A 25582-nucleotide genomic window follows, 5' to 3' on the forward strand; every position below is an offset into this window, starting at 1 on the left:
TATGTTAATGACCTCCTGATTTTTCAGACACAAATACCATTCATGACTTATTTTAAAAACTACCAGAGCTATAAATACAATAAAAGGCTGCCTTTTCCCACAGCGCAAGGTATTTTGTTTCATTCTATGCTTGAGCTAGCTCCACCCATGCCAACAAAGGCAATTTCTCAGTGGCACTCAGTATAATCTAGTTTACTGTGAAAACATTACAGGGCACAGCAAGTCTCAAGTGAAACCCAAGGAAAAAAGAGACATGAGAGCAGTTATTCACCAATTATCATGGTTTCAAATAACAGTCAAGGAAACACCACCTTCTTCAGCACAACTCAAAACAGGAGGAGAGTTGAAACATTTTTGAAGATGGAAGAAAGACATTTTATTAGCAACAACTGAAGGATGTTTAAAGACAACTGAGACTATAAAGTACGATGAGCTATCAAGCCTAACCATCACTGCTAAACTCAAAACAGGTATACTGGGAGTGATTTTGAGATTTGCAACAAAAAAGGCTATGCTCACCCCCAGATAAGAACAAGCACATAAGAAAATACCCAGCAGGCTCTAGTCTCCTCTCAAAGTCTTGCTGGCTCATAAGCCTGTGGTTCCTTTAACTGTTGGAAATTCAAACTGAGAGAGCACCAGATGTGTTCAGTGCAGTGACTCCAACAGGAGTAAGTATCAGAGGCATAGCCGGGTTAGTCTGTATCTTCAAGAACAGTAACAGGTCCTGTGGCACCTTATAGGCTAACAGATATTTTGGAGCATAACCTTTCATAGGCAAAGACTTGCTTTGTCAGGTGTACCCGACGAAGTGGACCGTTGCCCACAAAAGCTTATGCTCCAAAATATCTGTCAGCCTACAAGGTGCCACAGGACCTCCCGTTGTTTTCAACGGGAATAAAAATTCCTTGTACCAGGACATAAACAATCCCACACAACGGGGCATGTAACTCCCATGCACGAACACTGACCACCCCAAACGGCCACAGGCTCGACGTAGTTTTATGCCCGGCCCGAGATGACTGGGGGGAAGGGGGGGAGGACACGAACCTCCTTCAGTTCCCAAGGGGAAAGTCTCGCCTGCACACCTGAGTGGATGGTGAACCGGGGAACTCACCAGCAGCACAAGGGGGGCGAGAAACGCTCTGGAGCGAGGGGCCCCGACTGCTGCAGGAACCGTCCCGGTATCACCTGGTTAAGCGCCGGGCCGGGCCAGCACCCAGCGGTGCGCGCCCCACCCACAAAGGGGGCGCGGCGCCACCAGCGAAGCCGGGAAGAAAGTGCGGAGGGGACGGACACACCCAGCCGGCCGGGGGCAACTCCCCGCCTGGGCTGCGCTCCGGCACTGACCCCTTCTGGCCGCCCCCGGCCGGCAGCGCACCCCACGGAGCCTCCGAGACCGCCTCCCTCCCGGCCCCGGCCGGCCCACACTCACCGGCACGGCGCGGCGGGCGCGATCCGAGCACAGGGCGGGGCACTCGAGCAGACACACACCGCAGCGGAGAAGGCAGCGGCCGAGGACCGGAACCGGAAGCGAGGCGCCTCGGGAGACTCTGGGCGATAGAGTTCTACCCCCCTTCCTTCCCCCGCCTAGAGCGTACGCGCCCCTGAAACCATAGAGAGGCGCCGGTGGGCAGAGCGCCACGTCTTGCTCCCGCCTTGTGGGCGCTGAGGTGCGTGTGGGGCCGAGCTGCCGAGACCCAGTTCCTCGCCATCCCCCGCCGGAGCCGATCGCTTGGCGTGAGCCTGGGCTCCCTCCCGGCCTCTTCCCCAGCAGACTCTGGGGGCCAGCCCGGAGCCCCGCAGCCCACGGGGCGCTCCCACGGCGCCTGGGCTGGGAGGCGCTCGCCGCCCTTCACGCCCGTTTGCTGGGTGCTCGTTCGCTGACCGGCTCCGAGCCTGAGACCGGACCGGTCCGGTCCGGTCCGGTCCGTGCCCTGCAGTGCCCCGGTCTGGGGCACAGATGCCAGCGTCACGGCAGCTGCTCGACCCTTTCCCTGGAGCTGAGGGCTTCCCGCATTAAATACACCCAGCGACCCACACGCACACGTCCAGTTCCCTTTGGCCTAGTTCCCGTGGGGCAGGCCAGGAGCCTTCTGCGCGGAGAGAGCCATGGCAGAGCGTGGGGCTCATCTCACCGCCGCTTCAGCCATCGAGGACAGGCCTTCCATCTTCGAGGTGGTGGCCCAGGACAGCTTGATGTCGGCCGTGAGACCTGCACTTCAGCATGTGGCCAAGGTAAAGAGGGAGTAGGTAGAGAATGAAACATGTAAACACAGGGAAATAGGACGTCAAGTGAAGGCGTTGTATCAGGCCAGGTGAAAACGTGTGTATCCCACAGGGTGAGTGGTACCTTTGCCTCCCCAGAGGGGTTTCTGCTTATAGCAGTGAACTCTGTGACTGTTTTACTCCGTTGTGTTTACAGAACATTAGTGCAGCTGTGCTGTGATAAGGACAGGCACCTGCCAGTGTTTTCATTGGAAACAGCTTGTGGCAGGGGTTTACTACAGGTTGAACCTGTCTAGTCCGGCACTTTCTCATCCAGCAACATCCATAATCTGGCATGATTTTAGTTAGCCAAATGACCATTTATCGTGGCTATGGCCAAGTTTCCCATGGTCCCATAAAGTTTATTTACAGTCATCAGTCCTGGCTCTCAGTGTTCTGTGCTGTTATTTAGCTGTGACTTACCCCTGAATTTCTTCTAAGAGCCCAGTAAGCAGTGGAAGTGTTGATATTGCTGCTAGACCAATGGTATCCAATACACTCCCCATTCACCATGTGTAGCGAACGTGGCAGGGGGTGTGGCAAAATGTGGCTCAGAAACTCAGGAGAGATACCTACACACGTGGGGTGCCCCTCCAGCTGCTCCACACACACGCCTCACCACACAAACACATAGCAGTAGAGGCAACTCTTCCAGCCTCAGCGTGGCTCGTGCAGCTCCAGTGAGTAATATTGGGGGCGGGGGGACCTGGCTGAGGAGGGCAGTGGCGATCCGTTACGTTTCTCTTGGACACCACTTTGCAAGATAATATCGACCTCCCATGGTCCAGAAATCTCTCTTTTTTGGAATTAGTCAGTTCCTGAGGGTGCCGGACTAGAGCAGTTCAACCTGTACTCCATCATAAACATTTGCAATAGATTGAACCTTGGAAGACAAGTGACAGCTTTCAGGTTGAATTATAATTTTCATTTATGTGCCAAGCATACCATATCCAGGAGGAGAGATACAGGCTAATGATTAAAGTAGAATCAGGACTCCTGGTTCTGACACTGACTTTCAAAGGGCCTTAGGCTAGTCACTTTATTTCTCAGTGCTTTGTTTTTTTCATCTGTAAAATGAGAAATAAACATACATACATCACAGGGTGATTGGAAAAGTGAATTCTGTAATGTTGGGAAAGCACTTTGGTGATTGTTGAATGGAATGCATTATAAAGGACAAATTGTTACCTTAGGCTACAGAATTCCTGTGCCTGAGAAGATAGTTATCTCAGTATAGCAGATTGTGACCTCTCCATTACTGATGTTAATGGCACAGGAGCTGATAATTCTGAACTTCCAGAAAGAAAGTGAAGGATTCCTTTTTGTGGAAAGCAAGCCCTCTGGTGGTAGATACATGATGGTCCCTTTGCACTTCTGAAGCATGTCAAAATTCTATATAATCAATTCACTGATTAAAACCCCCATCTTCAGACCACTGTACAAACATTAATTAATCCTCTCAGCAAAACTGTGAGGGAAGGAAAGGTTCTCTGCAGATGGGGACACTCAAGCAGTGAAGTGAAGTGTTTTGTCCAAAAGAAGCCGATGAAATCAAAAGTAGAAGTAGGATTGACTGGTGCTCAGGTCTTGGCTTCTAATCCCATGTTTAGACTACGCTTTTCTCTAGCATGCACAGGGATGAGTGCCTAGATCTAAGTCTTTCTGCCAGACCAATGCTCATAATGCTACTTCAGTTGAAGAAGGCATAGATACTGAATAATGTTCATGGAGGGAAAACACACATGCTGTGCATTTGAGTCTCTGCTTCAGTGAGGATACGTATACAGTTAGGATTTTAGGGGATACACTTTCATTAGTGGGAAGTGAGCGGGATCAGAACCATGTCCCCTTTGCTGAAATACCCTTTGCTCACTTTTCACCCCTGGAATTCACTTCTATCGTAAGTCACACATTGATACCATACTGCCAGTTTATGCTGGTGGAAAAACTAAAGGACTGAATTTTCCAAAGGGCCAAAGTTTTAATAGCCAGTGTTTGTACTCTGATCGCTGCTTCAGTCAGTTTGTGAACTCTTTCATATATGGGCTACGTAGGCCATAATTTTTTTAACTAATTGGATTTCTCTTTTTTGCCATTTCTTTCTTTGGTCTCTCTCCCTGATCTTTAGATACTTGCTGAATCCAATCCCAGCTGCTACAGCTTCCTTTGGTGTTGGTTTGATGAGATCTATACCCTCTTGGATCTATTGCTCCAGCACCATTTTCTGACCAGGTGTAGCGCCTCTTTTTCAGAAAACTTCTATGGCCTAAAGAGGATAACACTGGGAGACAGCAGGAAGCTTCAGCAGCTGGCCAGTGCTGGGCTGCCAAAGAAGCAACACTGGAAGTCTCTCCTCCTGTTGGTTCTTGTTCCTTACCTGAAAACGAAGTTGGAGAAACTGGTCTCCAGTCTGAGGGAAGAGGATGAATATTCTATCCATCCTTCGTCGTCAGCCTGGAAACGCTTTTACAAAGCCTTTTTAGCAGCTTATCCATTTGCAAACATGGCCTGGGAGGGCTGGTTTCTCAGCCAGCAGCTCTGCTACATCCTTGGTAAGGCTCAGCATCATTCCCCACTGCTGGGCCTTGCTGGTGTACGCCTGGTTAGGCTGACAGCAGAGGACATCCAAGCATTGGAGCAGAAACTAGGAAAAGCTACTTCAAGCCGACAGCCAGCCCACAGGTAAGTTAAAAAGGAGCCAAATCCAGCTTAGAATCATTTGTGGAACTATGTGAGACTCTTTCTTTTCCCAGATAGTTCTATAACATAAAATTGTCTGTGTTAAGAGGTACTATATGGGGCTCAAATAGGGCTATTATTATGAAACACATTCAAAGAATGTGGTCACATTGACCAAAGAGGAAGCAGAGCCAACTTCAGAAGTAACTGGTTGCAAATCTCCCTTAACTTGCACTCGTTTAATCTCTGTGACCTATTCTGTCCTTGAGTACACTTCTGAAAAAGTCCTACCTACCCACTTCTTTAATAGCAAATTGTCCACCACTTGACTAGGATTAGCAGTTTTGTTCCTACAGAAATCCTGAACCAAAGGCACAGAGTTTTGGCCACTCTCAACCCAAGCCTGCTTTGAAGTGGTAACCCATGGGTGAATTCCTTTCTACCCACAATCCTTCTCAACCCCAGTTCTTCCACCTAACAACTTCAGTGGGCCTGGACCCACTTTCCAAATTTTAAAACGTTCCATGTCCCTTGCAGGCCAAAATCGAATGGCAAATTATGTGTCCCTGAAATATTTGTTCACTTCTTCATTTGATAATGTTTTAAATGTTACAAATTTGTAAAAAACCGTTTTTAAAAAGCATTATGTGACTAGCCCGGAAGTGTATATTTCATTTGTAGAGTGGGCTATGCCTCTTCAGTATTATCTGTCAGCATTGTAGTTTGCAGGCAGGTGACTCAGCAGAGTGCTAATTGGGTGCCTGTATCTTATCTACTTTCTGCAGCATTAAGGAGCGAGTAAGTTCAGCAGTGAAAAAAGCTTTGGGAGGTATTGCCTTTTCCCTGTCCTCCAGCCTCTCCGTGGGTGTGTTCTTCCTTCAGTTTCTGGACTGGTGGTACTCTACTGAGAACCAGGAGAACATCAAATCACTGACTGCATTGCCTACTCCTCCACCACCCATACACCTGGAGCATGGAATACGCTCACCCCTCTTACCAACACTGAAGACAGTGTGCCCGTTGTGCCGCAAACTCCGAGCCAACGACACAGTCCTTTCCACATCTGGCTTTGTGTTTTGTTATCGCTGTGTCTATGCATATGTAAAGAATCACCAAAAGTGCCCCATCACAGGCTATGCAACAGAGCTGCAGCACCTTGTCAAATTGTACTCCCCAGAAAGCTGAAGGGAGTGCACTGCACTGAAACTTACAAACGGATACCTAACTGGTGCAGGTAATTTATGTTTTCAGTTCTTGTCTACACTGAACACACCTCATGTGCAGGTTGCACTGTGTCCCACACATTACTAGAGCAGCCGTAGGTACAGTGACAGTTTAGTAGCCGAGCATTCAGGCTATAAGACACATTTGGACACTAGGTTCAGCAGCAGCACTAGGGTTTTTGCTGCCTTGAATGCTATTCTATCCAATTCTAAGATGCTAGGGCAGGAGTGAGTAAGATACAGTCTGTGGGCCAGATCTGGTCCACCAAGCTGCCAGATGTGGCCTGTGGGCCCACTCAGGCAGATGACGAGACTGTCTGGATGGGAAAGTAATTAGAATATTTAAACGAGTCCCTGAACAAGGGAGCAGACTCCCTATGCGTTGGACGCTGGGACCTGGGCCAAATCCCTGCTGCGAAACCCAGCCCGGATAATGCCCACCCAGGTAAGCCTCTGGACTCCGCCCTGAGCCTCCTGGAAAGGAGTGGCTAGCAGGGACAGTGAGACTAGGACAAGGGTGGAAGGTTAAAACAAAGTAACTACAAACTTTATTAAAGAACACAACAAGATTAAAACTATAACAAGTAACAGCTTCTTAAATGCAAACTTTCTTATGCTCTATTGATACGTACACTTATTTTTGCAACAGTATCCATTTGATGACTTGTTCTTAGATCTTGAACTGATTTTTATTTTTCCACAAAAGAAAAGGAATTTGATTACTGGGATAAGGGAAGAAGGAAAGAGGGATTTAGGGATGAGGGTTGTCAGGTTCTTAGAAATCCCTGCTGTCTCCTTCCAGAGCCGGGGTGGGGGTGCTAAACCCCACCTTCGTGCGGGATCGGGTTGCTGGCCTGACCCAAAAGGTTGGTACCCGAAGGCCAGTTGGGACTGTCCCTTTATATTGAGGGGGTCTCTGGTACCCTCTTAGTGGGCCCAACTAGTGATCCTGGGAGGCTTGTGCTCTTCCTCAGGTCACTGGGTAGGATTAACAGATAGGGAGGCAGTGCCTTCTCCTGCAGTGTATTGAGAGGGGGTGAACAAGGATAAGGGGGGAAGGATAAAAGGGGAAAAGGTTAGTTGAAACTTTTACCTTAAAACATTGAGAGTAATATAACTATATCAACTTAAGCCTACACTTAACAATGAACACTAATTATTAATTATATGTGCCGATATTTGGCTACAATAGTAAACCCTGCCTGGGATGTCCAGGCCCGGCCTCAGAGGGTCGAGCCCCCGGGCACTTCCCTCCCCTCGTCAGGGAAGGGAACAACGAAGGAGCAACCCTCCGTTCCCTCGTAGAGGGTCCCAAGTTCCCAGGTGGGAGTGGGTATAGATAAAAAGTAAAGCAGGTTTACGTGTCCAGTTCGGTTGTGCTAAGTCCAGTTCAGTTAAAGTCCAGTCCGGTGAAGAGATGTCAAAATGGCGGGCGGCAGGAGCGTAGGTGCCGCGAAGGTGGCAGGCTCTGAGCTTCAACTGGTATGCGCGCAGTACCTAACCCTAGGGGTGAGGCCAGTTCGCCGCTCACCAGATCCACCTTCAAGCTGCTTGTTGGCAGTGAGGTCGAGGGTGCCGCAGTGATGGCAGGCTCTGGGCTCTAATAGGCAAGCGCGCAGTACCTCACCCTAGGGGTGAGGCCAGTTCGCCTCTTGCCTAGTTTACCTCAGAGCTGCCTTTGCTTAGGTACAGTTAGCACCACAGCAGGCGGGCCCTGCTGGGCGAAGATGGTGTTGTCTCAAAGAATCTTCACAAAGGCTTCTTAGCCGGAGCTCTTCGCAAAGTTTTCGCCTTTGAGGCAGCTGGCCTAGGGGCTGGTGGACGCCTCAAGGGCCAGCACCTCCCCGTGTAGGTGGCGGAGTCATATCCGCACCAAGGGCCGGCGAGCGCTGTGCGGTGCTGCCTTATATTCTGTGATCTTATACATAATTCATGAGGCTATTTACATATGAGAGTTCCAAGCACATGCTTTCAAAGAGGTCCTCTGGGCCAGGGAAGCCTCTAGAAGCCGCTTCACCTGTACCCAATGAGGAGCCTGGATTTCAAATTCATGATTCTGAGGTGTTTGTGAGTTCAGGTTACTGGGGAAACCAACTGACACAGAGTGACCGTTACAGGGGGCTGCTAACTGGCAGCCTATGTACCTTTTAGAGTCTACCTGCCCCTGTAATGATGTTAAAAGGCCAAAGGCTTGTTTACCCTGGCCCACGGGGACGATTATGCCCGAGGGATGAAAAGTCCCTGACAACAGAGAGCCTCCAGCCCCTGCTTTTTAAGCATCTTTCTGCTTCCTGTAGGACTCTGCTTCAGATACTGGGAGTGAGTGAGAGGCTTCACGTGTTGCTCTCACCCCTCTGCAAAATCTCAGATTGTTTTCAGTCAATAGGAACTCAGATTTTACTGGAGGTAGGTGCACCATTTAAAGCCCCTACCTTCTGAAGCAGGAAGCCATTTTGAGAGTGTGGGGCTACCAAGAGCCTGCCTCAAGAGTGCTGCTGGCTGGGAGCTGCCTAAGTAAATCTCCCAGCCCAATACTGCATCTGGCATACCAGACCCTCCCTCTTCCTGCACCTATACCCGCATCCCCTGCTCCAGGTCACAACCCAAATTCCTGCACCCCAATCCCCTCCCTTGGGTCACAACCCAAACCCCTGCATCCCAGGCCCATGTCACAACTGCCTTCTTCATACAGACTGCAGTGCTTCACCATGCTCCTAGTGAAGTAGCTTTTCCTAATATCCAACCTACGCCTCTCTCTCTGCTCTGTAACTTCAAACCATTGCTCCTTATGCTGCCATCCACATGGCCAGCCCACAGAAGGCTTGTTGCACGGATCTACAAAGACTCCAGTAAAGGGCTTATGTAAATAAGTTACCAGACTGTGGCTACTGCATTTATTGAAAAGTTACTTTTCAGATTAATTTTTCCAGGGTCTTCAGGTGACCAGTAGTGCAGCTAACTCCCAGTTAGCAAGAGTCAAGAAACTGATTCAGGTCTCCTTTATTGGAGTCCATAACTGAACACTGATACGTCCATTCAATTATGCTTAGTCCTATGGACTTTCAACCTTTTACAATATTTTTAAATGGTCTAAGATTTAAATACCTTTTGAAGTTAGTACAGGACACTGGATCTTCAGTATTTGTATTAAGACTGCAATAATGGTTTTAAGTAGAAAAATAAATCTTATTCTACTATAGCACCCCTGTCTTTCTAGTGAAGTATGCTTTACGTAACTGTTTACATCCTTAAGTATGTCCTCTGTTTTGAAAATTCAGATAGGGTAGCCCTGGGTTACTGAGTCTCTGAGACTTCTGCGCCCCCTCCCACTCTTCCATGGAGCCTTTCAGCACTGGGGTGACCTCCCTTCCAGCAGGGGACTCCTCTTCCTGGCTGGAGTTTGGAACGGGCACCTGAGTCAGCAGACCCCATTACCAGAATAGGGCACAGAGATTGGCCGCAAAGAGCGGTCAGTGGGGTCACCGGCAAACATAGCTGTGTACCACATGGAGGCTGGGGAGCCGGGCTGCGGGACAGGGCAGACCAGACTGGACCCAGCCACACTAATGAAACATGCAGCAAGTGGCAGGTTTAAACGGGCACAGTTCTCCATCTCTTGTTTAGCTCGCTGACCATTGGTACTGTGCCCGGGCAGGGCAGTCCCTGCATTCCAGGAGGGGCAACTCTGCTTGGGGCACAAGGTAGCCCCTTCTCTTGGCTGTTCACTGGGTCTGTGGCCACTGCAAGGCTCGAGCTGCCCAGGGCAATTTTACTATGCTGTGAAATGTAGTTGGTAAAATAACACTGTGTCAGTCATGTTGTAAGAATAAGCCAAGTAAATATATAACCAATGTAACGATCAACTTACACAAGTGTGACTCTTAGGTGATGATTGTTAATTTGGCTCCTGAACCACAGAGGGCTGAGTGGATGGATGATTTAAAAATAGTGTTTTCTTTTCAGAATTAGTTAAATAGGCGTGTTAAGTTATGTATTGAAGGAGAGTGAGATGTGCATAAAGCGATGATGAGTGAAGTATAGTCTGACCTGGTATTACCAAGATCTTGTTTTGGTTCTGACCAGGGTGTGATCATTTAATCTTCTCTCTGAGCTGACTCTGGAATTAACTATTATTCCTTCTCTGGCCATGAAATATTATTATACATTCCTTTAAACTGATTGAATTATGTACCTAAGCAGTCATCCTGGCAGCAGCTGTTACTGGGGAAAATTAGAAGAATCCAATCTTAGCTTATATAACGCAAAACAATGAATTAGTTCAGTCAAAGTGTAGAGAGACCACTGTATCTTGACTTCTTTCCGATGTTATAGTGAAAGTAGGTCAAAGTCCTAGGTTCTGTCTTTCCCATAGAATGATGATGGCCTGTTGAACCTCAAGTCTGCCATTTTATTTGCCTTTTTGTAAAGTATGCGAACTCTTAAATTGTAATTGAGTAAATTATACAGTTCTTAATGAGGTTTCTCTAAACTACATTCTAATTTGGCTTTCATTTTCTTCCAGGTTTGGGTGACAGTTTCAAGTTCAGCTGTGTATTCACATACAGGGCAGTGGAATGACTCCCATAGAGTGCTTTCAGTCCTGGGAGGGGAATGGTTTTCTGGCTCTGTAGCTGTCTCCAGGAAGGGCTTAGCCATGGTCCTCCCCTTCTCTTGCACTGCACTCAGTAGCTCTGTAGCTTTTAAGTCTTCCTTTGGAGCTGGCACCAACAGCCAGTCCCTGCTTCAGGTGCCTAGAGGAGGAAAGGTGTTCTGGGCTCCAACCTGGGACCCTTCTTCCAATTTACCTGGAGCTAACAAGAGAACTCATTTCAGACGTAGGTGGAGAGCAAGTGAGAGAATTAGCTTCAAAGTTAGTGAGAGAACCAACTTCAAACATAGACAGAAAGCTAGTGAGAAAACTGACTTAGCTTCAAAGCTAGCAAGAGAAATAGCTTCAAACCTATGGAGAGAGCTAGCGAGAGAGCTGACCTTGCTTCAAAGCTAGTGAGAGAACAATCTGCAGACAGGCATAGAGCTAGCAAGAGAAGAGAGAGCTTCAAATGTAGGCAGAGAGCTAGTGAGAGAACTAGCTTTAAACATAGATAGAGAGCTAGTGAAGCAACAGACCTAGCTTCAAAGCTTGTGAGAGAACTAGCTTCAAACATAGGAAGAGAACTAGCCAGACAACTGTCTTACCTTCAAAACTAGTGAGAGAGCTAGGTTCAAAAGTAGGCAGAGAGCTAGCAAGAGAACTGACCTAGCTTCAAAGCTTCAAGAGAACTTTCTTCAAAGACTTCTCCTGTCTTGCTAACAACATTTTTGCTAATGCATTTTGGAATAATATTTGCATCTTATTTTTAGCTTGTGGTCCACTATGACCCCTAGATCTCTTTGTGCAATACTCCTTACTAGGCAGACATTTACCATTTTGTGTGTATGCAGCTGATAACTGATAACTCAGGTTCTTTTTCTCATGCAAGACCTAACCAGCAAGGATGTGTGTCACTAATTTTGGTGCTTCTCTGCCTGCATTGTCCATAGGCTCTGAACAATGTGGGCATTGACAGCTTGCAAATGGGCTACAGATTTGAGAGTGTAGACAAGCCCTAGCTGTGTCTTAGTCTCCCACCCTGTAAAATGGAAATAATAGAGGTAACTGTGGGGTTAGATTAGGTGACTCTCACAGCTCCTTCTAGCTCTGCAATCTCTTCAGCGGGGCTTATGAGGGGGATCTGGGGTCTTTGGAGTTGAAGGTGCATGGCAAGGCATGGGGGATCTATGGAGGTTGGAGCACAGGTTGGGGAATCTGGAGTCCTTTTGTTGTGCAAAGAGGCTGTTTGGGTTGAGGATATTGTCTCGATCCCCAGGGGGACCTGGGAGTCAGAATGTGTGCTGCCAGGGCTGTGGGCACAGGAGATGTAGAGTCAGTTTGAGGAATACAGAGCCAGAGTTCCCTGTAAGCTGAGCACTTGGACAGCCACCCAGAAGAGATTCAGGTGCCACCCAGCTGATCCGCAGAGCATCCAGCCACCACCATGTGTTTCTATTGGCAGTGCACATCTGCATGTGCCTCTGTGCACAGAACAAAATTTATTCCACCCCGGATGGAAAGAACGAGAGGGACCATTGCGCAAAGGTGTGTGTGATCCTCTGTTGGAAGCTGCATTTAACTAACCTCTAAGCCAGGCTTCTGAGGCCAGTTCCCTTTTTGATTCCTGGGCAGCAAACAGCAAGGGCCTGGAGAGGAATTCTCCATTCTCCCCTCAGCCTTTATGGGGCCTGTCCTGCTCCCTTCAGACACCCCACACCAGAGCCTGGCAGAAACTGACCGGGAGCAGCCATTTATGGACTGTGACTGGGTGGGCAGCAGGGTCCATCCAAAACTGATCCCACCCTCTATTTGGGAGGGAAGGAAGGAGGCGGTTCCCCAGGAAATGGGGGACTGCACAGATCCCCAGCAAGGCCAGGGCATTTACCTCCAGGGCATCTGGCGCTGCTCAGACCCTGGGTGAAACCAGGGGGCATTCCCCAGGGACACCAGCAGCTGCACAGACATGGAGTCCCTGCCCCAAAGTCCTTACAATTGTTCTCCTCTACTGGCAGCAGGGGGCCCTAAGGTGCAGAGACTCACATGGGAAGAGCCAGGAATTGAATCAGGGGCTTTCACCTCAAGGCTAGCCAGTCCTGGACTCAGCCACACTCTCTGCAGAGCCCAAAGCCAGCGCTCCATCCCACTTGGTGTTCCCTGTAAGTAAGCGCTTGTGCAGAGCGGCTGCCCAGGAGAGTCGCATGCTGCCCAGAAGATGGGCAGAATGCCCACAGCCGGCAGCCTGTGTTTCTGTGGTGGTGTACATCCACACATGCCTCAGTCCACAGAACAAAATGTATTCCACCCATGGAGCAAAAAGTCACACTCCTGTGTATCTTCTTTGCTCCCCGCGAGTGGTGCCATCCGCTTTGTGTCCATCACCCAGACAAGTTCTTTCCCCTGCTTCTCCCTTCCTCACGCTAGCTGGGGCAGTCACAGCCCAGCCAGGAGGTGGCCAAACTCAGAAGTCTGCTGCTTTCCCTGCCTTTGCTGCTTATCAGAGGTGATGGAGCCATTTAGTGGTTACGTCAAGGGGCTGGGCTGCAGGGCTTCTGGGTTCTCGGCCAGGCACAGGGAGGGGAATGTGGCCTAGTGGCTAAAGCAAGGGACACTGGGTGCAAGTGTCTATGGTGAGAGATTGGTCTGAGAGCGGGTTGGGAGTCTAAAGTCCAGTGTTCTGCTGTCTAACAGAGCAGAAGATCTTGAGCCAGGACTCCTGGGTTCTAGCCGAGCTCTTGGAGGCAGAATTATGCAGGGGGCTGGGAGGCAGGACACCGGGGTTCCCTTTTTAATTGTGGGAAGCAACATAGTCTCTGTGTCCATCTTTCCCTACGCTGCAGTGGGACACAGCTGGCCCGGAGCACTTCTGAGCAATCACATCCAGTTACTACAGAGCTGCCCACAGTATCATCATTGTGTATGATGTAATGGACCAGGTGAGTCCGAGCACAGAGCCCTCCCCACAGGGGCCATTGCATAGGGTGGGGATTTGCTGTAGCCCCTGGTTAAAAGTGGCTGTGGCTTATCAGCTTTTTTCATCGTGAAATATTTCACAATCTGAGGATAGCCATATTAGAGCTTCCTAGATATCTTCCTACCTCCTTAGATATCTGCACCTTCTTAGAGGTGTAGGGCCTGGGCTTTGCACTGGTCAGCTGTTTGACCACTGCCCACAGCTTATACAGGGAGTGCTTACCCAGCACTGAGATGCGGCCACCTCTGGGGTGGGATATGGCAGCTGTTTATGTCAGAATCATGTAACTCATCTGTGGCGTGGGACATGGTTGCTACCGGGATCATATCACCCATGACACTGAGATGCAGCCACCTCTGGAGTGGAACGTGGCAGCTCTTTATACAGGGATCCTGTCACCCAGCACTGACATGCAGCCACCTCTGAGTAGGGTAGTGGTGGGTATTTGACTGCAGATTGCTCACCCAGCACTGAGATGCAGACACCTCTGAGGTGGTGCACAGCAGATGTATGCATGTACAGGGATCATGTCACCTAGTGCAGAGATTAAGCTTCCTCTGTGTTGGTATATGGCAGCTGTTTCAACAGCTGTATAGAAACTGCACAGCATTTTTTGAGGCAGGAAGGGAGAGACTCCAGTGTCCCAGTGATAAGGCAGAGGTGACTGCTATCTGTGTGGGATTTAATTTTAAAATTACAGAGCTGGCTGTCTTCTGCCATGGGCTGGGCTCAGATGCAGGATTTCTTCCATGAAGCAGTGCCTATATGTTGTTTAAAACAGCTGCTGAATCCCACCCCAGAGACAGCTGCATGCATTTGATGGGAGACCTCAGATTTGCATAAGAAAGATCTTCGCATTCTCTCTGAGCCTCTCAGCATTAGCCAAGGGTTCTGTGTATATAAAAGCACAAACCTTTTAAAGTCCAGGAGGAAAAATCAAGGCACACTGGATATACAAATCAATCTGTTCTGCTGAATCCTAACAGCTGCATAGCCCAGAGTGTCTGTCTCTTTTAGAGGTTAGAGTCTGAGGCTGGCTAGCTCAGCTGGTTCGGGATGGGGCTTATGTAGCTTTCCTTGTAAGCCTATGGGTTTGAGCCCTGCTCAGGCGTGTAGTATGGGACAGTTGCTCCCTGTTAATAGCTGGTGTGTGTGTGAGAGAGAGAGAGAGATGGAAGCTGGTGCCCCTCTTTGGATGGGGAGGTGTTGTGTGTTTGAGACACAAGTGGCTGTGTCGTCCCCCCCCCCAACACACACACCTTGCAGGGGACAGCCCCATGGCAGCTGGGATAGACTGGGTGTGAGTGAATTGGGATAAGCCTAGGGGTGATGCTCTTGCCCTGATCCTAGGGGAGCAGACCCTCTTGAGGAGGGGGCAATAAGGGAAGAGTAGGGCTTTGGGGAAGTCACTGCCAGGGGTAGGTGCTCTCCGAGCCTTTCCTGTCTCTGCTCCCCCAGGACTCCTTCAGCAGCATGCGCCTGTGGCTGCTATGCCAGCAAGAACATCAACAAGCTGAGCATGGGCAACAAGAACAACCTGACCTGCACGAAGGTGGTGGATGGCACCATGGCCAAGAGCAGTGCCTGGGAACAGTGCACATGTCGGTCATTTCAACCCCAGCCCACAAGGACCCATCGTCTGGAGGGAGGAGGCAGTGAACGACAAGGAGATCATGAAGTAAGGCAAGGTCAGCTGGCAGGCCAGGGCAGAGAGCCACACCTTCTTAGAGCTGGAGGGCCAGGGCTTTGCACTGGTCAGTTGTTTGTCCGCTGCCACAGTTTATACAGAGATTGCTTCCCCAGCACGGAGATGCAGCCACCTGTGGGGTGGACATGGCAGTCGTTTATATCGGAATCGTGTCACCCAGCACTGAGATGCGGCCACCTTGGAGGTGGGTTATGGCAGCTGTTTATACTGGAATTATGTCACTCAGCACTGAGATGCGGCCACTTCTGGGGTGAGGCACAGTGGCTCTCTTCATTGGGATGTGGCAGTTGTTTCAACAGTTGTATAGAAACTACTCAGCATTTTCAGGCAAGGAGGGGAGGAGAATCCAGTGCCCACTGTGTGCAGGCCAAGGGGAGCTGCAGTTACTCATGCCCACCCACTGTCTTGGCACTAACCGTGGCCTGTCATATTCCCGTGCTCCCTGGCATAGGAATACGTGGACATGCTGGAGCAGGCCTTTGTCACCATGGTGGCTGAGATCAAGAACCTGGTGGGCAGTGACCCCACCCAAAACAACAGCCGTCCATCGGCCTTGCCCACCGCTTGGGACTTGGTTTCTTCCTAGGGCTGGTGTGAAACAGAATTTGTGGAGGAAGTAAAAGCATCTCGCAGCGTCTAGGCTGCAGGGTTGGTGTAGCCACCTTGGGCCCAGGACACAAGAGGGAGGTGGTGGGGGACAGAATATGGCTTAGTGGAGTAGCTTCTGAGTTCTGCAGCTGGGCTGGAAAGGAACTCAAAAGTTTGTCTCTCTCCCCACCAGAAGTTGGGTCTACTGGTGACATTCCTGCACCTGTACTGATTGAAGCAGCTGGGGGCCTTTGGGCCCTACAGCCATACATCTGGTGTGACTAGTCCTTCCCCCCCCACTGCTCAAAGGCAGAACTAAAGCCCAGACTAATGCTGGGCTCTGTAGTTATTTTGTGAGACTCCACCATGGTGGCTACTGAGAATCCTGTGGCTAGGCCCAGAGCTGAAGTCACAGAGCACTGAAATCACAGGGTTTCGCCTAGAGCCAAACCCACAACACAGAGAGCAAGTAGCCAGCAGAGCACAGTGTGCAAGGGGCCAGCAGGGTGTGGCAGGTGGAGCGCAGCGGGCCAGCGGATGACAAGGAGAGGCCAGTGGAACTCTGCAGACAAGGGGCCAGCAGGTGTGGCAGGTGGAGCACAGCAGGCCAGCGGATGACAAGGAGAGGCCAGTGGAACTCTGCAGACAAGGGGCCAGCAGGGTGTGGCAGGTGGAGCGCAGCGGGCCAGTGGCTGGCAAAGGGTGGCCGGCAGAGTGCAGCAGGCAAGCAGTCAGCAGGAGCAGCAAGCAGCCAGCAAGTGTTCCTGCCCTGGTGTGGCAAGAATCTCCACACTGATGCACGTGTGAGCTCTGGGCTGCGACAGACCGGACTGTACTGTGAGCGGAGAGCCAAGGCGGAGGTACACTCTATCGGTCGGGGGGGTGAACGTAAAGACCTGGCTCAGCAGACTCTGGGGACAGTGAGTGCCTGGCCTAATGCAGGTTTACCTCTCCTTTGTGTAGGCATATTGCATGTGCCACTGTGTACATTTATGTTTGGCTACTGTTATCGAACCAGCTGTCTCTGTCTCGGACTCTGTGCTTGCAAGAGAAGAACTGCCTTTACAGGCACCCGTCAGGTGGAGTGAGATTGTCCCAGGTTACTGGGTGAAGGCTCCAGCTGGTTAGGTTGCATTACTGATGGAATCTCCTGGAAGCTGAATCCGGCCCTTCTGCCAGTAATAGAGTTACTCTTTAAAAGCTCTCTCCAGCCCGGGAAAGTTTTTGTACCGAGTGCTGCTCTGCTGCTATGGAGCGACAAGGACTTTGCTGCGCTGATTGGCTCAGGCGTGTTTGGAGCTGGAGGATCCTTGTCCTGCGGAGTGGGAGATTTAATTGGATGGGTGCGTGAGTGGGGGTTGCTGGGGGAAAGGCCCTTGATGTTTAGTTCCTTGCCTTTGGAATAGAGTTAACTCTCTAACCAGCAGAGCTTGTCTACCCATCTTTGACAGGCACCAGCCACGTGGCTGGAGGTTGTGGGGACCAGGTGCAGCACAGGCCAGCAGGAGACAGCACTTCCTTCCTGCTGGCGAACACCACAGAGACTTTTCGGGCTTGCTGGTGCCCTGCAGATGAAAGGTTCCCTACAAGTGATTGCTAAAGCCCCATTCAGGTGTGGGCACCCTGCTGCTAGCCCGTGCCAGCCCCCACCAGTAATCCTGGGGTAGAGGGATGGAGTGCAATGGGAGGCAGAGGGCAGAGCAGCAGGAGAAGAAGTGTGGAGGGGCTGGAGCAGAGGCAGGATGTGGGAGAAGCATACAGACGCCCACCCAGACCTCAGGCACGCAGGCCAGCAGCCTTGCATGGGCCAGATTGTGGAACTGCTTGGGCTGCAGAGGACCCAACCGCACTGAGGTCCCACATACCCCTGGGCGGGTGGGGCCAGCAGCAGGTCTTGGGCTGCAGAGGGCTGTGAGTTTGAGACCCCTGTGCTCCGCAAGGAACGGTGCCCATATACACCAAAGGAATCCCCCGGTACAGCGCTTGTATAAAACCAAGCATCAGTCTGATGTTGCACATCGACTCCACAAACCATCACAGGCACTGGCCCAGCGCTGCCAGGGAAAGAAGAGTGACACTGACTGAATTGCCAGCTCTGCTTCCGGCAGCACCCCTGGGCTTTCTCAAGCCTGCTAGCGTCTGTAGAATCCCAGAGTGCTGAATGAGGGGCCCCCACATCCCCCCATTGGAACCAGAAGTACGCAATCGGGCAGCAGCAGAGACACACCCACAAAGCAAAGACAGCGCTGAGGGCACAAAGGAAAAGAACAAAGAACACAGGGAAAGCAGCATCGGTCTGTCTTCTGCACGGCAACGTTTCAAAGCTGTATCAAGTCCATGTTCAGTTGTGAAAGGACCATCCTTGTGCTTAGCTCAGGTATGAATGTATCAGTTATGAACCACCTCCGTTTCTGAGGTATCCGAAATGCTGAGGCTCCAACCCTGCACCAGGCGGGAGCCCTGAGAAGGGGGCAGGCAGGGCTGCCTGCTCTGGGGACCTGAAGCTTGGGAAACTGTGGGTGTGTAGGTAGTTTTAGAGGGGCAGGGACAGAAATACTCTGCTGAGCCCTCTTCTGGGCCAGAGGTATGTCTCAGACTGATTAGAGTTGTACCTTGAATCCAAACTCTCTAGTAAAGGGGGCACACACACCCCTCACCCCCACAGTGCTTTGCAGACAGTCTCAGGAAGGGACCAGAATGGGGATGTGGGGAAAGGCCTGTTACACAAGACGGGGACATTGTTTCATTTCAGATTGCTCTGTCTGCAGGTTGGCATCAGAAAGCAGGCACCAGGCTGCAGAGCAGAGATAACAGAGCCCATTAATTCCATCAAGGCTGGGATGACATCTTATTATTAGCCAGAGAGGAGACTAATGGCTTCTTTTGTTCCTGCCATTGCCTTCCCTGAGCGCTGAACTTTCTGGAAGAAAGCCCCTGGACTGGCGACCACCAGACCCTTTGGGGAGCATCCAAGCTGTGCTGCTCCCCCAGGGCACCTTTCCCACCAGAGCTGGTCCCTGGGCTGCAGGGTTCTCAGGGCCCCATCTCTGCGAAGCCCCATATCCCCTAGCTGCAAGGAGTGTCCCAGTACCTCAGCTGAGGGACGTTCCCTGCAGCTGGCTCCGAAAGCCTGCTCTGGAAAGGAGCGTTCTTCAGGTTGATTTAGTCCCAAGCTTGGGTTATGCCAACTCGTTCCCAGCCTTGTGACTCAGCCAGCACAGACTGAGCATCACTTCCCCGGGCGCTGCATTGAGACAATCTTCGATTTGCAGACAGACTGCTGGGGCTCCTCAAGATGGTGCTTCTCCAGGCCCTGAGGTGCCAGCTCAGGCCAAGAAGCTGCTGGCACATGTCATCCCCTGGTGTCAAAGCCTGGGACTATGACTGCAGGCAGGCAGTGGGAGGCAGCCAATTCAAGGAAGGCCCCCGGCATGCTGGGGCCTATGCAGAGGGACGGCGGGGAAGGCTCCAAGAGTGAGGAGTCAGAGTGGAGCATTTTGAAAGCTAATTCAGGGCTTAGCTCTAGATCTGGAGGGCCTGAGATGGCTCCACATTGTCCTGCAAGGTGCCTCATGCGAAGGAGCCCCCTGCAGGAGACGTGGGGACCTCTCGGTGTTGGGACTCAGCGTTGTGGTGGGGAGACTGCTGTTGGGGCTGTATGGAGGGGGATCTCTCTTGTAGGGGCCTGTCCAGCCCAGGGCTGGGACAGTCTGCACCAGGGGGCTGGCTTTCCCTTGGGGATCAGTGGGGTCTCGCTGGGGCTCGATCCTGGCGTGATGTACGGCTCAGCACACTCTCTCGGGGGGCTGGCTGTGGGGTGAGTAGGGTCTCTGGTGGGGGATGGGGCAGGTGGGGCTCATGGGGGGAGGCTGGAGTCCTGGTGGAACTGCACTGCCAGTGTCAGGCAGTGACTTTACCACCGTGCTCTGGCTGACCCCAGTTCCTGTCCCTTTCACATAGAGCATGCCAGAGAGCTGGGATCACCCCGCCTTGCACACACAGCTACTAGGTACCCCCGGGCACTCCCTAGGCCCCTGTGCCTGCTGTGCGGGGCTCTGGTCATCCCCAAGACAGTGTCCTGGGCTAGGGCAGTTTTGCTAATGGCACTGGCGTCGCTAGAGTTTGCGAGGGGTCCCAAAGGAGCTGTAGCCGTGCTCTGATTGGCTGCAGAGTGAGCACCTAGCACTTACAGTCAATGCCATGTACCATCTTCATGGTACCACTTCATGGCCCTTAATGTGCATGTTGCTTTAAAGATACCAGTAGAAAAAAAACCCACGTAGACAGAAACCAGCGGAATCCGGCACCTCTGGACGTGGGCAACGCTGAATAAAACATCTCACAGGCCCTGGGAGCTGCTTTCTGTGCCCAACCCCACCGAAGAGATGGCCGGACACTTCTCGTGGGTACAATGTGTGTTACACAGAGGGCTTGTAAAATGCATCAGCCTCTTGTGTGAGAAAAGCTGCTCTGTGACTCAACACTAGTTATACCTCCATAGCCAGTCACAGCTCCTACATAATCCGTCCATGCCACCCTGCTCACCCCCTGCCGCGTCATTACATTCAGCTGGGGTTGGACTAGATGACCTCCTGAGGTCTCTTCCAACCCTAATCCTCTATGTCTATTATGATCCTATGATTACAGCTCCCTGGAGGCTGGCTATTAACCTGCCTACGCTACCTATTGGAACCTGAAATCAGGATTTTGCTGCAAAAGCCCCCGTGCTTTGTTTGACAGCTGAGGCATGAGAATAGACTCACTGGAGGGGCTGTGCAGCTTCTTTAGCCTCTTTAGGAGCAGTCTGGTTTTAATAGCTAATTCCACAGTATGTTGCCCAGCTAATGTCCCCCTCCTAGGAATTTGAGCTCCGTCGATATTGTGCCTCATGCATAAGCCATTACAAAGGCTTTGCCAAACTCTGGCCTTGAAATATCTGGCTACTCACTGCGTCTGGCTGTCTGCTCGTGCACCTCCAGTGTACCATCAGGCACAGCCCCTCCTGCGCAGTGCCAATGCACTGAGACATTCCCACACTGCCACCTCACTGCACAAGGGCTGCCCCTCCAGCCCCCGTTCTGCTTGAGTTGTTGCTGTTTTGCCCCATCTCCTTGTGTCCTAAAATCCCGACTCATCTCCAGCCAGTTCCTTTTGGTCTAGGATAATATCCCCCCGCTGCCACATTCCGTCATTAGCATTGAAGGACAAGGTGCTGGAGGACTGGCAGCCACACGGGCCACCGTCTGACCTCTCAGAGGCACCAGGTTGCAGGGCTGCTCCATCATAATGGAAGGCCAGGCCAACTTGAGTGTCTGGTGTTGGGAACTGGCCTGGGGGTGACAGCTCTGCTCAGGATCCCCAGATTTTCAAATGTAGTTAGGCACCTCCCATGAGACCTGTGGGAGTTAGGCACTTAAATACCTCGAGGACTGGGGACTTCAGAGTTGCTAGGAGCCCTAGCACACTGTATTGCAGCGTTGTGTCACACCACCACTGCATTGTCTATAGGGCAACATTGCCATGTTGTGGGTTCCATTCCCTTGCCTTGGAATCGCCCCTGGAGCTGGTTGAATAAATGGGGTTGGGTTAATTGGCTGTTCCAAGAAATAAAAAAATCATCTCAAGTTGACCTGAAACAAACATTTGTGACTTTTCTGGCAAACTGAAAAGTTGACAAAAGCTTTGAATGGAATGTTTCTTATGCTTTGTGACGGGGGCGTACTGGCTTCCCACTGGCACTGGAAGTGTGGTCAAGGAAACCCAGACCCAAGGGGAAATGGTGTAACTGCTGGTCCTACAGAAATATAGATGGGTCTACTGTGATTAGCCCAGGTAACCCTCTGGACTGTACAACTGGGCCGAGAGAGGACGTTGCACTGGGTGGCATGGTGATTCTTTAGGCCCAGCATACACTGCAAGGGGCAGGATTTTTGCAAGCTCTGCCTGGAGTGCCAAAAGGAATACTGAAGGCCCCCCGTTAGCATGACCATGAGGTGGGGGTTCCTTTTGAACAGGTTGGTCTGGACCTGGTGGGACCCTTGGAGAAGGTGCGACATTACTGGATTTTGAAATTAAATATGAAAGCCATTCCTGTAATCACTGTATTTAGCGTGCACCAAATCTTGTGCCCGGTGGGCCAAGTGAGGTATCTAATGAAAGCTGGTGATTCACTGAAGCTGTTTATGCTACTTGTATATCTGTGCCATCTTTGTGTGTAAAGTTATAGATATTGGATCCATATCTGCATGAGAAGTGTTTTAGAGCTGAGGGTTCATGATGGGAGGTGTGGTCTCCTCCCTCGATGAGGGACTAAAACAAAGACTCAGGCCTCAAATATATGTCTCAGGAATTTGGGACTTGTCATCTGGGATGCAGCCCAGGGCAGAATGCCACAACGGGCCACCTAATCAGGGGGTCCTCCATTACCTGTGTGAAGAAGAAATGATTTTTTCCCTCCACCGGGCGACTGTATGAGTATGACCCTGGCAGTGACCATTCAGTTGTTGTTCTTCAGTTGTCATGAATTAAGCCTGCATGACTTTAGGACCCATCCCTCAGGGAATGTATTTTCAGAGACTCTCAAGAATAGCGGCTTATACCATTGCTGTAACCTGCATCAGTAGCTTTAACTGATGTATGTAATGTATCACTTTAACAATTTGTCTCTGTCACCCTGTTCTTTCTTTCTATATTAATAAACCTTTAGATTTTAGATTCTAAAGGGTTGGTGCAGCCTGCTGTTTTGGGTAAGATCTAAGCATATATTGACCTGGAGCTGGTCCTTTGGGGGCTGGAAGAATCTGTGTGGATTTGATGAAATAGGTTTCCCTAACCTCTCAACGGAGTAAGGAGGGGTGCTGGTTTCGGCATTAGGAGCAGCTGGAGAATCTGTGAGTTTGCTTGTGTAGCTTCTGGAAGGCCATCGAAGGAGTGCAAGGTGCTGGCAAAATGGCAGGGCCTCTTCAAGGTGGTAAGGCATGTGGGGCTGGTGGATTTTGAGGTATGATTAAGGGGCAGAAGGAAAAATGTCTGAACCTACCACATAAACCTTGTAAAGGAATGGAAGTTCAGGGAGGGTTTTCTACCTGCCAGACCTAGGACCATGAGCCATAGACCCCAGAACCTCTACCCCTGTTATGCTGGAAGAACAACAGGACTTGAAACAACAGAAAGAACTAAGCAGACTAATCCCATCCTTTCCCTCCTTCTTAGCTACCCACCTGGACAGACCAAGTTAAGTCAACCATCACATAGCTACTCTACTGAGCCAGAAGTCATGGGACCACCACCAACCCTTCCCCAGGAAGATATGGGAGGCAGTCCAGAAGGAACTCCAGACCATGCTAGAATTGGGGGTGGTGGAAGAGTCCTGGGGTGAGTGGAGGAGCAAGTTGCAGTGGTCCCAAACCATATGGGGCCATACTGTTTTGTATAGACATCCACAAGGTCAGTGCAATATCATGGTTTGATGCCAATGGAGGGTTTGATGCCCAGGGTTGATGAGCTGCTGTAGAGACTGGGCAATGCTGGATTTGGGCTGGATTTGACCCTGGATTTGACTAAGGGGGTATTGGCAAATCCCCTTGACTCCTGTTTCCTGGGAGAAGACAGCCTTGCCCACTCCATTGAGGCTGTATTAATTTGTCACCATGTCCTTCGGCCTGTGTGGGGCTGCTGCGACGGTCCAGCGACTTATGGACCAGGTATTGCCACCGCACCCAGTATACAACAGCCTGTATAGATCACGGGTGAGCAAACTTTTTACGTTGGGCCCACTTTTCGTTCCTGCAATTAGCAGGGGCCTCTCCCACCCCCCCAACCTAATGTAATCCAAACCGATGGAAATTTCAGCTATGTTCAGGTGAAGGAAAAAAAAAACCCTGTTGGCATGTATAAGAAAATAAGCCTGTAGAATGTAAAAAACTTTGTTTCTCGGTACATAAATTGAATACACACACACACACACTGATTTCAATATTTTTAATGAGATGGGTGAGCCTGACGCCCAGCAGCTGATTGTGCTGCGCCCCGCTTATGAAATTCCATGCCCCCCACTTTGCACACCCCGATATAGATGATACAGTGATATGCAGCCAAACGTGGCTGGAACATCTCCAACACCTACAGACAGTGCTATGGCCTTTGGTGAAGCTGGACTCACAGCTGGGCAGATGTGAGGTGACCTACGTTGGCTACACCATTGGGCAAGGGACTCTGTGCTCACTAGTAGACAAGGTGCAAGCCCTAAAAGGCTGCACAGCTCTTTCTTCCACATGGTGGACCACCGTGCGTCACTGGCGGGAGCTGGCACCAGGCTCCCCCAAGCCTGCAGAATGGCTAGAAGGTTTCTGAAGCAAACTGGTGCAAGCTGTGGTGAAGGGCTTGTAAAGTCCAGATCAGCCCAGAGCACTGGTTAAGGGCTCTCCTGAGTACACTGGTGAGCCAGGCCCCGCTCTCCACGGCTGGCAGCTGCTGGCGCCAGGGAGACGGGATCTCTTCCCAGCCACAGCCCTCAGCCTGCTTTGCTGGTGCACCGCGTTCCAGCGCCTTGAGCTAACTGTGTTGTTTGTTTCAGTGGCAGCCGCCCACGCAATGAGGCTGCTGTTGCTCTGAGCAGCGTATGTTCTGCCAGGGGAAGCCACCTCGTCAGTGACAGTGTTGGCAGGGCTGGGAGTAAAGCCGCAGGGGCTTTGGGACCTACCTGCTCTGGGAGGTGCAGGGCAAGAGAGGGGAGAAGCTCCCCTTTGGCTGCCTCCCCTTCCCATTTGCAGGTCTCCTGGCGCCGAGCCCAATGCTCTAGCCACTAGACTGCACTGCTGCCCAACACCGCTCTGACGTGCGATGCCTTTGGACGCAGTCCCCCAAGCAGCATCCCCCCAACCCCCAGCGCTTGGCTCTCTTGGGGCGCTGTCTGCACATCCGCCTGCAGGCCCAGGCAGTGCCGAGCTCAACGCTGCCCACCCCCATAGGGAGTGTTGCTGTGCGAAGGGCGACCACCTTCCAGGTGCACAGCGACTCGGAGCCATAACAAGCCAAATCCCCTTCGGCACTTGTTTGGTGCTGGGGCAGATGCCGATGCGTGGGGCCAAGGGTCGTTCGGCAGAGTTCGCAGTGTCTCCTCTGGGCCTCCCCCGTACCCATCTGCTCCCCTTGGCTGGATCCTTCCTCCCAGCTTGCCGGGCTCCAAGCCTGAGCTGCCTTCTGGCTCACACTCCTCTGGTTATATTCGCTCATTTTCACTTGCTGAGTGCGGCTAAAAATAGACGGCAAAGCTGTTCAAAGGAAACCTTCATGAGCAGCTCTCCCCTGGGGCTGCTGCCCCCTCCTGGCTCCGATGGACTGCAGCCCCGTCCCTCGCACAGGGGCGGAGGGACTCCATTGTTACACCATTTGTCACACCCGCTGCAGCAGCAGCTGGAGGGGCAGTGCCGGCCAAGCTGGCCCATTGAGGGGGTTGGGACTGCCCCTGTGCCCGGCTCAGCCCACCTCCCCAGGAGAAGGGAGAAAGTCCTGCGCAGAAGACTAGAACTCACAAGCCAGGCTGGCTGGCTGGT

The 25582-nt window shown here is 51.3% G+C and overlaps 2 protein-coding genes and 1 non-coding gene across 18 annotated transcripts in view; 2 read left to right on the forward strand and 1 right to left on the reverse strand.

Moving 5' to 3' along the window:
- Positions 1-1538, reverse strand: part of AP2B1 (adaptor related protein complex 2 subunit beta 1) — a 104621-nt gene extending 103083 nt beyond the window's left edge. For both annotated transcript variants that reach the window (XM_075013920.1, XM_075013918.1), the window contains exon 1: positions 1436-1538. The gene's annotated coding sequence lies outside the window, so the exon portion shown is untranslated. The remainder of the gene's footprint in view (positions 1-1435) is intronic.
- A 110-nt stretch (positions 1539-1648) lies between these two features.
- On the forward strand, positions 1649-23923 carry PEX12 (peroxisomal biogenesis factor 12). Of its 15 annotated transcripts, none has more exons than XR_012648152.1 (5): positions 1650-2238; positions 4397-4950; positions 5733-12917; positions 13599-13694; positions 15191-22834. XR_012648152.1 is itself a non-coding variant. In XM_075013924.1 (4 exons), the coding sequence occupies exons 1-3, from the start codon at positions 2113-2115 to the stop codon at positions 6130-6132; spliced, it is 1080 nt and encodes a 359-aa protein (XP_074870025.1). In that variant the 5' UTR covers positions 1649-2112; the 3' UTR covers positions 6133-6181; positions 23241-23923. The 15 variants fall into 15 exon arrangements, 3 of the variants coding, with proteins under 3 accessions (XP_074870025.1, XP_074870023.1, XP_074870022.1); XR_012648153.1 differs by having other exon boundaries at positions 5733-12306; XM_075013924.1 differs by lacking the exons at positions 13599-13694; positions 15191-22834 and adding an exon at positions 23241-23923 and having other exon boundaries at positions 1649-2238; positions 5733-6181.
- LOC142023333 (Z30 small nucleolar RNA) lies at positions 10189-10284 on the forward strand. The gene has a single exon (XR_012648210.1). It is a non-coding gene; the product is annotated as a Z30 small nucleolar RNA (small nucleolar RNA).
- Positions 23924-25582: the final 1659 nt, after the last annotated feature.

The sequence above is a fragment of the Carettochelys insculpta genome, chromosome 19 (genome assembly GCF_033958435.1).
Source record: "Carettochelys insculpta isolate YL-2023 chromosome 19, ASM3395843v1, whole genome shotgun sequence".
Taxonomy (NCBI): Eukaryota; Metazoa; Chordata; order Testudines; family Carettochelyidae; genus Carettochelys; species Carettochelys insculpta.

Coding starts and splice junctions, on each gene's coding strand:
- PEX12 (XM_075013924.1), top strand. CDS start 2,113: ATGGCAGAGCGTGGGGCTCATCTCACCGCCGCTTCAGCCATCGAGGAC. Junction 2,239..4,396: donor CACTTCAGCATGTGGCCAAG/GTAAAGAGGGAG, acceptor CCTGATCTTTAG/ATACTTGCTGAATCCAATCC. Junction 4,951..5,732: donor AGCCGACAGCCAGCCCACAG/GTAAGTTAAAAA, acceptor TACTTTCTGCAG/CATTAAGGAGCGAGTAAGTT.